The sequence below is a fragment of the Hevea brasiliensis genome, chromosome 6 (assembly GCF_030052815.1).
Source record: "Hevea brasiliensis isolate MT/VB/25A 57/8 chromosome 6, ASM3005281v1, whole genome shotgun sequence".
Classification (NCBI taxonomy): domain Eukaryota; kingdom Viridiplantae; phylum Streptophyta; class Magnoliopsida; order Malpighiales; family Euphorbiaceae; genus Hevea; species Hevea brasiliensis.
This window is the reverse complement of record NC_079498.1, coordinates 107,752,727-107,767,524: the sequence shown is the minus strand read 5'-3', so window position 1 is coordinate 107,767,524 and position 14,798 is coordinate 107,752,727. Positions and strand designations below refer to the sequence as shown.

General features: G+C 35.3%; 3 protein-coding genes across 6 annotated transcripts; 2 read left to right on the top strand and 1 right to left on the bottom strand.

Annotated features, from left to right (window-relative positions):
• The first annotated feature begins 64 nt into the window (after positions 1 to 64).
• LOC110634638 (SAC3 family protein C) lies at positions 65 to 5,902 on the top strand. 4 transcript variants are annotated; one of them, XM_021783712.2, is made up of 9 exons: positions 66 to 906; positions 1,461 to 1,857; positions 2,834 to 2,934; positions 3,343 to 3,564; positions 4,062 to 4,283; positions 4,389 to 4,474; positions 4,624 to 4,720; positions 5,196 to 5,288; positions 5,381 to 5,902. In XM_021783712.2, the coding sequence occupies exons 2-9, from the start codon at positions 1,506 to 1,508 to the stop codon at positions 5,537 to 5,539; spliced, it is 1,332 nt and encodes a 443-aa protein (XP_021639404.2). In that variant the 5' UTR covers positions 66 to 906; positions 1,461 to 1,505; the 3' UTR covers positions 5,540 to 5,902. The 4 variants fall into 4 exon arrangements, with proteins under 4 accessions (XP_021639406.2, XP_021639404.2, XP_021639403.2 ...); XM_021783711.2 differs by having other exon boundaries at positions 66 to 1,304; XM_021783710.2 differs by having other exon boundaries at positions 67 to 1,857.
• A 168-nt stretch (positions 5,903 to 6,070) lies between these two features.
• LOC110634639 (uncharacterized) lies at positions 6,071 to 9,491 on the bottom strand. The gene is made up of 9 exons (XM_021783715.2): positions 9,334 to 9,491; positions 9,066 to 9,194; positions 8,781 to 8,826; positions 8,638 to 8,686; positions 8,299 to 8,394; positions 7,807 to 7,860; positions 7,675 to 7,740; positions 7,230 to 7,308; positions 6,071 to 6,336 (listed from the first exon to the last, which is right to left on the bottom strand). The coding sequence occupies exons 1-9, from the start codon at positions 9,388 to 9,390 to the stop codon at positions 6,259 to 6,261; spliced, it is 654 nt and encodes a 217-aa protein (XP_021639407.2). The 5' UTR covers positions 9,391 to 9,491; the 3' UTR covers positions 6,071 to 6,258.
• Positions 9,492 to 11,143: 1,652 nt separating this feature from the next.
• LOC110634627 (proline-rich receptor-like protein kinase PERK3) lies at positions 11,144 to 14,749 on the top strand. Its single transcript, XM_058148090.1, has 8 exons — positions 11,144 to 11,287; positions 11,803 to 12,030; positions 12,171 to 12,268; positions 12,499 to 12,704; positions 12,803 to 13,531; positions 13,582 to 13,751; positions 13,824 to 14,045; positions 14,128 to 14,749. Exons 1-8 carry the CDS (start codon positions 11,144 to 11,146, stop codon positions 14,290 to 14,292), a joined length of 1,962 nt encoding a protein of 653 aa, XP_058004073.1. The 3' UTR covers positions 14,293 to 14,749.
• Positions 14,750 to 14,798: the final 49 nt, after the last annotated feature.

Genomic DNA, 14,798 nt, shown 5'->3' with positions numbered 1-14,798 from the left:
TGGCTGGACATACAGCCGGAACGCTTTCTTTCTAACCTCTGTCGTTGCTCTGATCATGGGATATTAGAGCCTGAACTCATAGCAGAATACTCCATTCACTGCAGAAGTTACATCTATACTACTCTTTTCTTCTTCCTGAAATATTTGTTTGTGTACATAAGCAATAACTGCAAATGAATCTTAAGCAGATAAGCTGCCAAGTTTCCTTGTTCGAAAAACGTGGTATTTAACATCAGAACTTGTAATTGTAGCCTGTAAGATTTGGGAACCAAATCCTAGTCATGGTGATATCTTGCAGGTCATTGTTTATTCCTCTCAGTGTCTCATCAAGACACAGAGTAGCACACCCTCTCACAGAAACAGAAGGCCAATGTGGGTCTCGCTTAAAAGCCAACAAAATCTCTTCTTCACTCCACCCGATACGCTTCATCAGCGCAGTTTTCTTCTTCCAAGTAAAATCACTCATTGTTATCATCACTCTAACAGCATGTACAAACATTCGAGACGTCGGATGAAGGCTCAGATTTTTAACAGAATTCACTGTGCATTATAGCTCTTCGCTGCAAAATAACAAATTTTTCTGGACTATCAGGAGGCACACCCTCTTTTCTTGAGAAATCCATATTTGGTTACAATGTACCCTTCAAATCAAACGTCAGCAACCATGAATAACGCTTAATAGCAGCTACAATTTTATCATTACTATCAATAGCAGACCTCACCAACTCAAAAGTTGGTTTGATGTGAGAATCCCTTCTCAAAATTACCGGATTTGACACGATAAGCTCAGGCAGAAGTTCACCCACAAAAACATTTCTTCACGAGGTACTCGAATTTGGATTGGAGATCGTCTTTTGCTTTCAATAGAGGACTGTGGGCTGCTTTGCAATCAAATTGGCCAAATAGGTATTGCTGAAGTTGTGAGCTTTCTTAGAAATCTATATAGATTAAGCCCTCTGTTGGTTATTTTTGTCGAACTGAAACTTCCGGGAGGCTGAAAGAGCACATTATAAGGGAAGCCCACATGAATTCACGAGGCATTGAACCGTAAATGACGATGACGAAGGTTGACCGGCAATGGAGAAGTGGAAAAGGGTGTTGCAGATGCAAGCAGAAAACGTATTTGTATCCGAGAAAGAAAGTTTCTGATAAGGGTATTGGCCATTCTGGAAGCAAAGTGCCTTTAGAACAAGAATACGAAGACCATATTTAGAATGGACAATGCCTAGCTTTGGTATTTCGATTCAAAGGGAGATGTCTGCGAGGGTTTCCTGATGCAGAGAAATGGGCCGAGTTTTGCTAGAGTAATAGAAAATCCGTCACCGGAATATCTGTTTTTATTTAAAAAAGGCATTTTTTTATATAAAAATATTAATTTATAATTTGTAATTTTCTTAATTTTTTTTAATGAGTTTATTTTTTCACTTCCTTCTTGTCGTCCCCGATCTTAATTTTGATAGCTTGCGTTTCTGTGAACGTGGAAGAAAGGTCACAGAAAAGACGCCATGGAGAGGGCACATCAATATCGTCACCAACACCGAAGCCGAAACTCTTCATCCTCTCATTCTTCTTCTTCTTCTTCTTCTCTGAACGAATCATCGCGCTCCACCCCACATAACACAAATAGCACCAAATTCTCTCGCTTTAACCCAAACACTAGAAGCAACCATGGACCTAACAACACAACGGGTCCCCGTGATGGCCCCGAGTGGAAACCTAGAAGAGGATCAAGTAGCAGTAGCAATACCCACCATCAGAATTTGAAAACAGGAGCTCAAGCAGATGAAGTAGTAGTAAAAGACGAGGATTCTTCCAGTTTTCCAATTCTAATTGGAACTTGCCCTTTTATGTGCCCAGGTAAGTTATTCATAAATCAATTATTTTATGCATTTTTCTGGTAAATTATAGTAATCGGGTTTGTTTTATGGGTACATTAGATTAATCCTAGACCGGTGCTTCTATCAGTTAAATGAAAATTGAATTTTTAGTAGTATATCATTATAATAGAAGGGGCAAATTCTCGACTTTGAGCTTGACTACTACTGACGAGTGTGTTGGTCTATGTTGAAATGGGGAGCTCCTGGAATATTGGTAGTTAGATGTATTGTGTCAGGAATTCAGGATTAATATGGTGGCTCTTCTTGTGTCCATGTTCTTGGATGGTTGGTTTTTAGCGACAAAGAGAAGGGGATGCATCTCTTTATGTATCTTGACTTGTTTCTTCATCATTTTGGTGAATGGCGACGTAACGGATTTTCAAGAGTTTTTGTTGGATGTGTTGGGAAATTCTGATAGGAGGTGAACTTGGAAATCTTGGCTAGAGTAGTGAATGGTGTGTCTGATATGAAGGTCATGGGATGTTGGACAGGTTCCCATCCTTCTGTCACTCTTAGATTATCTATTTCACTTCCCCCATTATATGAAGAAGCTATGAGATGCTAATCATGTGAGAGTCATGCTTCCTTTCATCTGAATGGGAAAGATTGTGACTTTTAATTTATGCCCAATCTGTCCACACATTTTTATCAGCTGTCCTTATTATAGCTTCTGTCATTTAGATCCTAGAAAAGTTCCAAAGAGACTTCTTTGTCCATAGCCATAAACTGGGGTCATGGACTGGGGAAGAATGAGCTTTCATTTTGTCCTTAGAGACGCTAACCTGCCTGTTGAGGGATCAATTCATTTGGGCCTTTAAATTCTTAACTTCAATCTGGTCTTTTAGGATGAAGCATGACATGAATCTGAAGATACATTTATTGTTTTGACAATTAAATTTTAACGTATGGTATTTGTTAACTAGAAGTTGCATTTGTGTTAATCTTTGTGCTGATAGAGGGTGAAAGGGCACAACGAGAGCAGCTGCGAGACTTAGCTGTGTTTGAGAGGCTACATGGAAATCCAAGGAAAACGTCTCCAAGCCTAGCTGTCAAAAAGGTAATTTCACCTAGTATGCCTTCCCCCTTTTGGAGTGGATAGGAGTGTCACATCTTAGACAATATCAGCTAGTACACTTGATTGAATTCAGCCCTGTATGAACATGCAGTTTTTTCAGTAGTTAATTAGTTTCTGGGATTGGTCATCTTTCAGACATGATTTATATTACAGTTGCTGCTTTCTTTCATTTCTTTTATGCTTGCTTATGAAATAGCTGCACTTGTTTTCTTTAGAGTTAGGATGCTACCATGCAACATTTTCTAAAGTTTATATGCTTGTAATAACAATAGAAGCAGAAGTGGATTTGTGATTCTCCTACACTTGTCATTTAGTATTTTTAAATGCAGAAAACATTTATGTTTGAGTTTCATAATGAAAGGACAAATCACCTTCCTCTTTACTCATTAGTTTTGCAGAACTATATCAACCAAGCACACACAGACATCTGATGTGCGGCCACTCCCAGTATTGGAAGACACTTTAAGCTACCTTTTAAAGTTGGCAGATTCTACAGACCATCCTTATGAAGTAGTTCATGATTTCATCTTTGACAGGACAAGGTCCATAAGACAAGATCTTAGCATGCAGAATATAGTCAATGATAAGGCAATCTACATGTATGAAAAAATGGTATTATTTTGTTAGCAGAAACATCTCAATTTTCTTCACCTTCTAAATCTTCATCTCCTTGGTAGGCCATTTCAAGCTAGTAATTTTCATTTGTAAATAGCAGTATCCTATAGCAGAAAATATCTCTGAGTAATAGGCTTGCATCTTGAAGTTTTATCTTTTCAACTTGTTCAGCGTAAATTAGATTCACTCTTTGCATAAGAATTGAGAAACAGTTATATATTTGGAAATAATATGAAATATTTATCCCTGGTACTCTAGAAAATATTTGGAAATGATAAGAAATACTTGAAAATATTGGCAAAATGACCTTTTCTATTGGATACTCTGGCATTCACTTTCAAGGAACCACATATACCATAAAATCATTAAATCTGAAACTGAAACCCTTTGAAAGCATCTTTTGCTTTGCTTTCTTTTCTTCTTTTTTTTTTTAAATTTTTGTTTCGCAGCTTGGAGCTTCAGACACGATGTTTTAACTCATTTATGTTACACAGGTTAAATTTCATGTAGTATCTCACCATAAGCTTCGATGCTGTGGTAGCAGTGCAAATGTTTCCTCAGTGCATTATCTCAACATGGAGCAGCTTATAAAGGCTCTGACATCTCTATTTGAACTGTATGATGCAAATCGAAATGCCAATTCTATTTATGAAAACGAGGCTGAGTTTTGTTCACTTTATGTGCTGCTTCATCTTGATTCTAGAAGCCAATCAACGGTTGAACTCTACTTCATTGGTGTGGTTCACTTGTATTTTTCATTGATAAAGGCATACTTGTATTAGGTACTAAATATGTTCATTATAATAATTTCGGATTCACAGGGGGAGTCACTTTCTTTGTGGTTTAGACATGTGCCTCGTCCAATTATCAAGTCAGAAAAGATGTGTTTTGCCAGGAGTATTTTACGGTATTTATTCAATTTTTTTTGTACCGTTTTCGGTTGTTCTCTCATTTAAGATAGGTTGCTATTTTCTTTTCTTTTTCATTTTTAGTTGCTTTGGTCACACCTCAAGTTTGAATGTCTATTAACTGTATTAATATTTTCTTTTTCTACAGATCTTTTCGCATGGGCAATTACAAGCTATTCTTTTGCACCATAGCTGCTAAGGCGTCCTATCTGCAGTATTGTATTATTGAATCTTACATTAATGAGGTAATGAAATATGTTTGTTTGATTTTAACTTTTTCTTTCTTCTAATGTTAGACTTCTTCTTCTTCTTCTTCTTCTTCTTCTTTAGCCTTTTTATTTTTATTTTATTTTATTTTATTGTTTTTTGGGGGGAAGGGGTGGAAGGGAGGTGGAGGTGAGTAGTTGACTGCATATTTGGGTTTTCTGCCGAGCTGATGCAATTTTCTTCCCCATCTTTCCCCGCTTTCTTATCTCCTATTGTTTTTTCATGAAATATGTACTGCTCTTAGTCCTTGCACTCATCATATCACTCTTCATTTTTCTTTTTGATTGTTAATTTTTGCCTCAGTTTTCAGTTTGTCAATTATTTGACAACATAGTTATATTAGAACCTTTGATCATCTCTTTCTCCATATTCCCTCTAGAAATATGCCAAGGGTATTGATGTTTAATTGCTTGTTTATTCTTTAAACAATTATTTTTCCTTATTATCATGAAGGTTCGAGCTTTATCTTTGTCATGTATAAATAATGTTGGCTACAAGCTCCATCCATATCCTTTGGTACATCTATCAAAGCTTTTGATGATGAAGGTATGGTCTTCGTTACTTGAAACTTACTGCATTATTAGTTGGTTGATATTCTCCATACATTTACTGATTATGAAAACTGAACGTACTTCTAGGAATCAGATCTGGAACAATTTTGCAATGCTTGTGGCCTTGAGACCAGCACAGATGAAATGGGAAATAAGTCGTTACCCACCAAGCAAACAACATTCTGCGTTCCCAAGGGAGGATTTCAAAGCAGTAACTTTCCTGGTTTGGAGCAGTTTGAGAGGTAACTTAACATGTGCAGACATATGGAGCAATTCTGTGTTCAGAGGCATTTTAGTGCACAAGGGAAGTCTGCACCTAACCTTGATGTAGAGCAACGGCTTGGAGGATTTTTCATGTATTTGATATCATGTTTTAGGGTGCCTTAATGCTAGGTCATTTGTACAAAGAAAATAATCATTTGCCATCTAATTAAAATCGGTTTTCCTATGAGAGATTAATCGGCAAAGAATGAACTCCATACCCAGTTACTCCATTGTTCTGCACCCATTAGTGTAATCTGTTTGTAATAAATAGTAGCTTGGAGAGGAATACCTGATGTATTTGATGTCTTGCACACTTGTGATTATCAATTATTTTGAATTCTTAAATTCCATTTTGCACTTTCAAAATTTTAGATGTTACTCAAAATTTTTTACAAGTAATAGTATGATCTTTCAAGTTTTTGAATAAACGACACCCTGATCAAGAAAAAATAATAATAATAATAATAAAAATAATAATAATAAAAATAATAATAAATAAACACAATGAAACAATTCATGTTGAACGTGTATTTCATAATTTTTACGTGGGGTTAAAGGCAAAAGTTGGAACAACTCGCATACTCTATCTCCTGTATGTAGTGATGTAGGGGTGTCAGCAAACAAGGAAACTGACATTTTTCCCCCTGAAAAAGGAGAATTCTATCTAACTGCACATGAACAAAATTTAGAAAAAAAAAACTCTATGCCCAAAGCAACGTCACTACCAAAAATAAGATGAAGGCAAGTCCAAAACAGACTCCAACAAGTGCCATGAAAGCCTGCAAATGAATAAACAAAATTAGATAAATTATAAAGCTAACTGAATTAAAGGCATCAAGGGCTTCTTTGATTTAACTATTATACATAGCTGATAATAGTTGTTAGCTGATAGCTGGTCGTCGATGATAGCTAATTTATATTAAGTGTTTGGTAAAACTATATTTAGCTGTTGCTGTTGATATGTAAAATAACTAATAAGGGTATATATTATATAATTTATTTTATTATTGAAATAAATATAATATTATAAATTTATTATATTATATTATTTATTTTATTATTAAATTAAATATTTAATTATTAATTTAATATATTATATCATTTATTATATTATTAAAATAAATATATAATTATTGATTTATTATATTATATTCATTTATATTTTTAATATTTTAATTAACGCATTTCAACTTTGTTAAAATATTTTTTTATTAATAACATAAAATATAAAATATTTATTTATATATAAAAACTTAAAATTAATTATAAGTTTTTTCTTTATCAACAATAATAATTACTTTATTATTTTATCTATGTTTTTAAAGTTATTTAATTATTTTTTTTAAAATTTAATTATTTTCTTATTTCAATAATGAAATAAATGATATAATATAATAAATTGATAATTATATATTTAATTTAATAATAAATAAATAATATAGTATAATAAATTTATAATTTTATATTTATTTTAATAATAAAATAAATTATATAATATATACCCTTATTAGTCATTTCACATATAAATAGTAACAACTAAATATAGTTTTACCAAACACTTAACATAAATCAACTATCATCAGCTACCAACGAATAGCTATCAGCTAACAGTTATCTAACTGTATTCAACAGTTAAACCAAACAGGCCCTAAGTATTTCAAAAATCACATACCTTCCCCTCAGACCCGAACTTAAATTTGACAGTGAACCATGACAATCCTCTGTCAACAAAAGGTGCAAGAGCAAGGGCCCTGAAGAAGAGTAACCTCTTTAAGAAATGGACACACTTCAAAATGTATACTGCATTCATAATTATATGCTTCACACTCTAAAACAATAAAAACAGCAATCACTATCAAAATTACACAATTCTAAATAGAAATGTCAATGTAACAATCTCATTAAAAACATGAGAAAAATAAACACAACAATAATCATTATTATTTGTATGAGAATATCAGTTTTCAAAACCCTATAGGGACGGGTGCAAGAATTTGGCATGATTAATAAACCAAGAAAATTTAAGTAATAAATAAATGTGCAACAAGTTCAGGGTATTCATGAATATCATCATAGACTGGAAAATTTAAGATGGTAATTGAGTTCTAGCAGCTCACCCTCCAGCTCTTACAAGCTTAGTAACTTGACTCCCTGCCCACACCATGGCCATCACTTTCAGAAATCTGCAAATTATAACAATTTTGGCATCATTTTCTACTCTCATTAGTCCTGAGAAAAAGACTGCTTACCTTTCAACAGCAGCGAAGTAACCCATTTTTGCAGGAGATGGAGCAACATAAAACCTAGCAAGCATATGAAATAGTATTAAACAGTCATAGGACCTCAACTGAGAGATATGCCAAAAACACCACTGATACAATCCGCAAACAACATTTTCTCTGGACCACGATGCACTTAGTTCTACATGAAAATAAATCCAAATACACTTCGAACTTTGTTACAATGGAAATCATCACCAACAAAGTTGCTACATGCTCCTCATCTATTTTTCTGCCATCATATATAAGAGAAAATCTAATAACTCTAACAAATGATGAGAGGTAGGAGCAGAAGAAGACCTTATCCTAATCTCCTACAATCTGCCCAACCCTAAATTTAAAACACCTCTCTCTCTCTTTTGGGGGTGGGGGTGGGAGGAGGGGCAAAAAGAGAGCATGTTGGAGATATGGTGCAATGAGAAGAAACATACATCAATTTATTTGAAAAGTTATTTCACTCACCACACCAACAGAAAGGTTGTGAGGTAGTATGCAGTATTCAAAAGCCCATAGGACAATATTCCAGAAATTCCATATCTCTTCAGTTTCTTCAGTATCCTGGAAAAGTAAGCCAATAAGAATTCAACTTAAAGGAAAGCACACACCAAAGCAAAAAGACCAGAGAAGATTTGCATCAGTCTATCTCACATTTCTAATTTCGTTCTAACAAAATCAAACCATTCAAACAATAAACCAGCACTTCAAGCTTTGAGATGATTAACTTTCAACCCATATGCAAATGCATTCTATTCCAAAAAAAAAAAAAAAGAAAAAAAAAACATTAAGACAAGCAGTAGTTACTCGCTGGATGTGAGTGATTCTTGACCATTATTGGTTTTCTCCCTCGAACCTGAAAAACTTGAAGTGAAATTTTAATTATGAAATACAATAGCCGGCATCAAAATGTAACTCATTATAAGCAACTACATGAAGAAATAATATACCTTCAACGTTAGAAGTAGAGATGTCAGGATTTGACGAACCATAAGCCTGACCTTAATATCATGTACAAAACATAAGCATGTTTAGAATACACTACCTAATTTTAACAGAAAATGGAAAGAAGCATACTCATAAAATAATAGCACGGTCACTGCCTATAATAATCAAGTAAATATTCAGCTAAACTAAATGAAAATCAATCATTTCGGGCAATCCGAATAGGGATTTTGTGAATTGTCAAAAAGCGGCTAAATTTGAATTCTCAATTAATAGAATCTGTCACTCACGTTGCTTTCGCCGTTAACTGAGCAGAGACGTCGAGTATGACTCCAATGCAGCGAAGAATTCTCCAACTTCTGCAGGTTATAATGCCTTGAAACGCCAGAAATGAAGTTGCAGGGGAGGTCGTTGAAACCCTAAACAAATTACAGCGAAAAAAAAAAGAACCAAAATTGCGAAATTAATAGAACAAAAGCTCAATAAGGTGGAAATTAACAAAAGCTCAATAAGGTGGAAATTGAAGGCAATGAAAGTATATAAAATAAAAATTATTACCAGGTGATGCAACGAGAGGATACAGCAGCCTGTGATTTTCAAAGAGAAAGACGACATTGGTGAATAGGAGCTGAGTAATTTTTTTTTTTTAATGAATATATAGTTTTCAATTGCTGCTGGCTTTATTCTTGGTGAAACGGCATGTCGTCGAAGTGACAAGGGCATGGCGCTACACAAAACGCAATTGGCTCAAGAACGACATTCGTTCAATGAAAGTGAACATAAAATCAAAGGGAAAAACAAGTTGAAGAGAGGACTTCATCTCAATGTGAAAAACTAGTCCAAAAATATCCCAAACAGTAAATGCCAAAAAACAAAAAGACTCAACTTTAATTTCATGCATGGTAAGGTTGGAACCTTTGTGCTTGAAGTAGCCATTGATTGCATAGTTAATTGTTAACTCAATGTCAAACAGAAACTATATTAAAATGAAGATTTCAATTGATACATGCATCTTTGATTGAGGATAAATTAGGGTATCTGAACATTTGGAAACATTGGTATGGACAAATATTTAACCTTTTTTTAACATATAACTGGTGAAAATATCAGAGAGGATGAGGAGAATCTTGTGTAAAACAATGCAAGTGAATTTGTAAATATGTCTTTTTCATTCATTTGAAAGAAGAAAAGGGTTAGTTGGATTGGATACTTGGATCCCTGTCCTGCACATCCATTGATACTTAATCCAATTAATTCACACGTTTGGCCACCTTCTGAACCAAAAAAAGAAAAAGCACGCCATTGAAATTTGACAGCCAGATCCAAAATATCCTGCACGCAGGCTCTGAATGATCTTTGGCTTTCAGGAAGCCATTATGGGCTGTGGTTAATGAAATTTTCTAGTTTTTGCATTCACAAGTAGTTTCCTTGTCAAATACTTTTTTCCTTCCTTTTAATGCAAGTTCTTGACAGACCAAGTACAAATGAGAGTTTAAATTAAACCCTGCATAAGAAACGGACACTGTTAATCATTTTCGGGCACTTAAGAAAGGCAAAACACATGCTAAAGGACAGAAGAAAGGTTCTTAAGAAAATAACTGCAAAACCAGCTTCCCAGCTGTGATTTCAATGTCAGGGTGGATCAAGGCAAAGTCACCATCAGCCGTGACAAAGAGCACAATTAACAAATCACTTTCCCACGAAGCGAGACCTCCTCGAGAGAGCCTCGTGATTATCAGTCCCCATCACAATATCCTCCTGTCTTTAGGCTTCAGATTTGCAGGCAACAACTGTCATAAAAAAGCAGCATAGGGATTATCATATGAGAAAAATAAAGATTAAAAATACCTCATACCTTGGATATCAGAATATACGCTAAGGCTAACTCCACAGATGCTAAGCTTGGATTCACCAGTCACCCTTTTCTGTAGAATCTTCATTTAGTTTGCTGCTTTATATGCAACATTAATGTCATAGAATTCATTTCTGAAACTTCTTTTTCTATGTCCATCCTTTCATTCCAATTTCGCAGTCTCCTTGTAATAGTTCCTTTCTCATCAGGATTTCATTTTAGGAAATCTGAAAGATAAAATAGAGTCGATAACGATCAAACTGATTTTGTTACTAGCTGTTTTCTCTTCTCAGTTAGATCATATATGGCTATAACCGTACATACTAGGTCTCGGCCTTAAAACTGCATAGGTTTATAAAATTTCATGTTATATGCTAAAGAATATTATAAGAGTAGCACATTATAAACCATTGAAAAACTGAATTTTTAATCTTTTTATATCCTCTCTTATGTTCTTTGAGAACAAGATCATCCTGACAGGTTTTTGTGAGAGCTTTCCAACAATCTAAATAAATCATGTCTACAGAAGCTCAACCTCAAAGAGTAGTGGTGATCCAAGACGCATCAAGGGATGTTAACCCGAGCGCAATCAGGTGGCTACTTGAAAACTTTTCACTTAAAACTGGTGATGTGCTCATAATCTTTGGAGTGCTTCACCAGGTTAATGATTCTAGTGCGTTATCTTTCATGGGAGCTGGAAAACTGTGTAAGATTTTCTATGATTATTTTCTTTTCATTCACTGTATAAGAAAGACTTAAGGAAAGTAACTATATCAGTATGCTCAAATCATGCTTATATATAGAACAGGTAAAGTTTTTATTCTTTTTTAATAACAAACAATTCATATTACTAACTATTAGAAATAGTTAGTGATAGGAAAAATAGTTCTATATTGAAAAAATTATGCCTCTTCGTTCAAAGGTAGCCAAACGAACCGTTTATTTTCACCAGTTGTATCTGTTATTATTTAAAGAGCTACAAAGTTAATAGTCGTACCTGTTTTAAAAGGTGTAAGTGAACAGACATAATTATTCTAATAGATATAAAGTGAATTATTGTATTTATTTAAAGAGGTGCAAAGGCTTTGTAAATAACAATTTGAACAGAATTTATTAATTTTTTCTCTTCTATCTCTTCTCTTTGATTGCTTGGTAGGTCATAATTCCTTAAAAAGAGTGACTACACGATCGAAACTTATTGTTATTTTTTATCTAACGCTAACTATTTTCCTTTTGCCCTCTCCCCCAACAACCCTTTCTTCTTCTTCTCTCTTGCTTTAGTTGGATACAAGGTCAAGGTGGACTCGAGTTCGGCATTTATTCAAGAAGTTGATAAGAAGAAAAAAGAGTATTCTACCAATGCAGAAATTATGAGAATTTCTAAGCACTGCGAAGTGGAACAGGTCAGCTGGTTAATAAACTCATGGCTGGACTGATTTTCTATTTGCTTTTCCTGTTTCTAAATCATAATACAAAATATAGTTTTAGACCTCTATTAGTAACATGGCTGATGAGATCATACTCATGCTTGGAAATTTGTCAGATTGAGTTTCATATAGAGGTACGTCCAGGACCTAGTCCAAAAGTGGTTGCTCTAAAAGCTGCAAGAACTTTGAAGGCCACATGGGTGGTACTTGACAGGTCTGTCAAAATTTGAAGTTGTTAATCCTATAGCATGTTATGCTTAATAAAAATTTACTGCACATAAGATGCTTCAGATGCATATTGAATGTATTTTCCAGTCCACTGAACCAAACGCACCCTGAAAGCACATACAGGTTCCAGAAAAGTTACCTGCAATTGTCATAAAATGTGAATTAAGGTCCATAATTTATCTTTAAAGATGTTATGATGCACTGTGTATGCTGCAGGAAAATGAAGAAAGACAAGAAATATTTCATGGAGAAGCTCCAATGTGGGATATCAAGGATGAAGCGTGACAACACTGTTGTAGTATTAAGAGGACCAAAAGCAAGAGTAAACATAACACACTCAGAAATAAGAATTCAGACCAAAAGTCAAGTAAGATATGATGAAATGATACCAGGAAGCCCAAGGAAAAGAATACCTTCCCAGAGTAAGCATTTTATTGCAGAATTAAGAATGTCCAATAGACTAATATATACCACAACATATCACAAGAATCTAAACATATATAATCGATTCTTGCTTCAGATCAATTGGCACCTCCACGAATCAGCTCAGGCAAAGAAGTCTACGTTGATCATAGTGAAGAAATCCCCTGCGGAAGCTATAGCCAGTCAACTTTCTTTTCCAAGTCCTCATCAAGTGATCAGGTCATGACAGCTGTTGCTTCAACTTCAAGTCTAACTGAGGCAAGGCACTTCCACTTCAATTATCATAATGATAAGTGCACCAAAACAGAACGAGAAACTGGTGGTGAGCAATCCCCATTTTCAAATGCGGAGAGCAATCCTCTTCAGAGAGGTCAAAAAGAGGTGAATACCGAGAGCCCAAATGAACTGAAGCAACAGAGGAAATATGATGATTGGATGGGAGGGGGTCCAACAGATGAACTGTTCCAAAATTCCATTTGCTCAATTTGCAAGAACAGGAGACCAAGGATTGGATGGAACAGAGACTTCATCTATGCAGAACTCCATGCTGCCACTGAGGGATTTTCCCGCGAGAACTTCTTATCTGAAGGTGGATTTGGTTTTGTCTACAGAGGAGAGCTTGGTGGGTTGCAGATAGCTGTAAAGCAACACAAAAGTGCTAGCTTCCAAGGAGAGAAGGAATTCAAATCTGAAGTTAATGTACTCAGCAAGGCTAGAAATGAGAATTTGGTGATGTTGTTGGGTTCATGTTCTGAAGGAAGTCACAGGCTGCTTGTTTATGAATATGTCTGCAATGGTTCATTGGACCAACATCTATCAAGTAAGAACACAATATCTCAGAATCTAATTCATCATCATAATCCTAATCTAAGAGCTATTTTCGGAAACATGATGCAGAACATAGCCGCAGAACACTCAGTTGGGAAAAGAGGATGAAAATAGCTTTGGGAGCTGCAAAAGGCTTGCAATATCTGCACAAAAACAACATCATCCACAGAGATATGAGGCCAAACAACATCCTCATAACCCATGATCATGAAGCACTGGTAAGGACACATGCTTTTCTACAATGATAAGAACTGCAAATAATAATTTATCTAACATGTTCACTGTCTCAGCTTGGAGATTTTGGTCTTGCAAGAACTCAACATGACAATTCAGATCATTCATGGGAGACCAGGGTCGTAGGGACTCTAGGATACTTGGCACCAGAATATGCAGAATGTGGGAGAGTATCAAAAAAGACAGATGTTTATTCTTTTGGTGTCGTGTTATTGCAGCTGATCACTGGACTCAAGACTACAGACAAGATTCTTGGAGGGAAAAGTCTTGTGGGATGGGTAATAGGATCTACTAGTTTGCCCATGAGCTTTTTATATTCCAGGAGATTCTTATTGGAGTTTTTCTCTTCTCTCTATCCAGGCAAGGCCACTATTAAAAGAAAAGAACTACCCAGATCTAATGGACCCTCGGATCTTGGACTCCCACGATGTGCATCAACTCTTTTGGATGGTTCGTGTGGCAGAAAAGTGTCTCAGTAAGGATCCTCACAAGAGATTAACTATGGATAAGGTATATTTATGCTAGACTCTGTATATCAATGTTTCCAGATCAAAGCACAAAGAATTCTGTGTAACATTGCAGGTGGCATCTACCTTAAATGACATAATGGAAAGTGACACAGCATGTGGAATCAAAGGGTTCACACCAGCACAATCGAATTCAATAGGTAGCACTCTAGAATCCTATGATTAACGAGATCATGATTCAAGTTTTACTGTCCAAACTGGATCGATGAGTAGCATCAAGCATGAGTCAGATGAGTGTATGGCTCCCACTGTCACTCCACTAAGATTTCCATCATCACCTCGACTGCAATGCTGCAACCATTTCTACAAACTGGATTGGTGAGTAGCACGAGTCAGAGGAGTGTAAGGCTGCCACCATCAACCCCACTAAGATTTCCATCATCACCTCGACTGCAATGCAGCAACAATTTCTACAAAAGGATCAGTGACATCCAGGATTCGTGAAGATCAACTTTAGACAGTAGACTAGAGAGTGAAAGGTAGAGTGAAAAGTAGAAGGAAAGT

Coding starts and splice junctions, on each gene's coding strand:
- LOC110634639 (XM_021783715.2), bottom strand. CDS start 9,390: ATGTCGTCTTTCTCTTTGAAAATCACAGGCTGCTGTATCCTCTCGTTG. Junction 7,861..8,298: donor ACAACCTTTCTGTTGGTGTG/GTGAGTGAAATA, acceptor TATGCTTGCTAG/GTTTTATGTTGCTCCATCTC. Junction 6,337..7,229: donor AGTTCGGGTCTGAGGGGAAG/GTATGTGATTTT, acceptor ATTCATTTGCAG/GCTTTCATGGCACTTGTTGG.
- LOC110634627 (XM_058148090.1), top strand. CDS start 11,144: ATGTCTACAGAAGCTCAACCTCAAAGAGTAGTGGTGATCCAAGACGCA. Junction 11,288..11,802: donor TCTTTGGAGTGCTTCACCAG/GTTAATGATTCT, acceptor TTCCTTAAAAAG/AGTGACTACACGATCGAAAC. Junction 12,031..12,170: donor AGCACTGCGAAGTGGAACAG/GTCAGCTGGTTA, acceptor GAAATTTGTCAG/ATTGAGTTTCATATAGAGGT.
- LOC110634638 (XM_021783712.2), top strand. CDS start 1,506: ATGGAGAGGGCACATCAATATCGTCACCAACACCGAAGCCGAAACTCT. Junction 4,284..4,388: donor ATTCTAGAAGCCAATCAACG/GTTGAACTCTAC, acceptor TCGGATTCACAG/GGGGAGTCACTTTCTTTGTG. Junction 4,721..5,195: donor TTGAATCTTACATTAATGAG/GTAATGAAATAT, acceptor ATTATCATGAAG/GTTCGAGCTTTATCTTTGTC.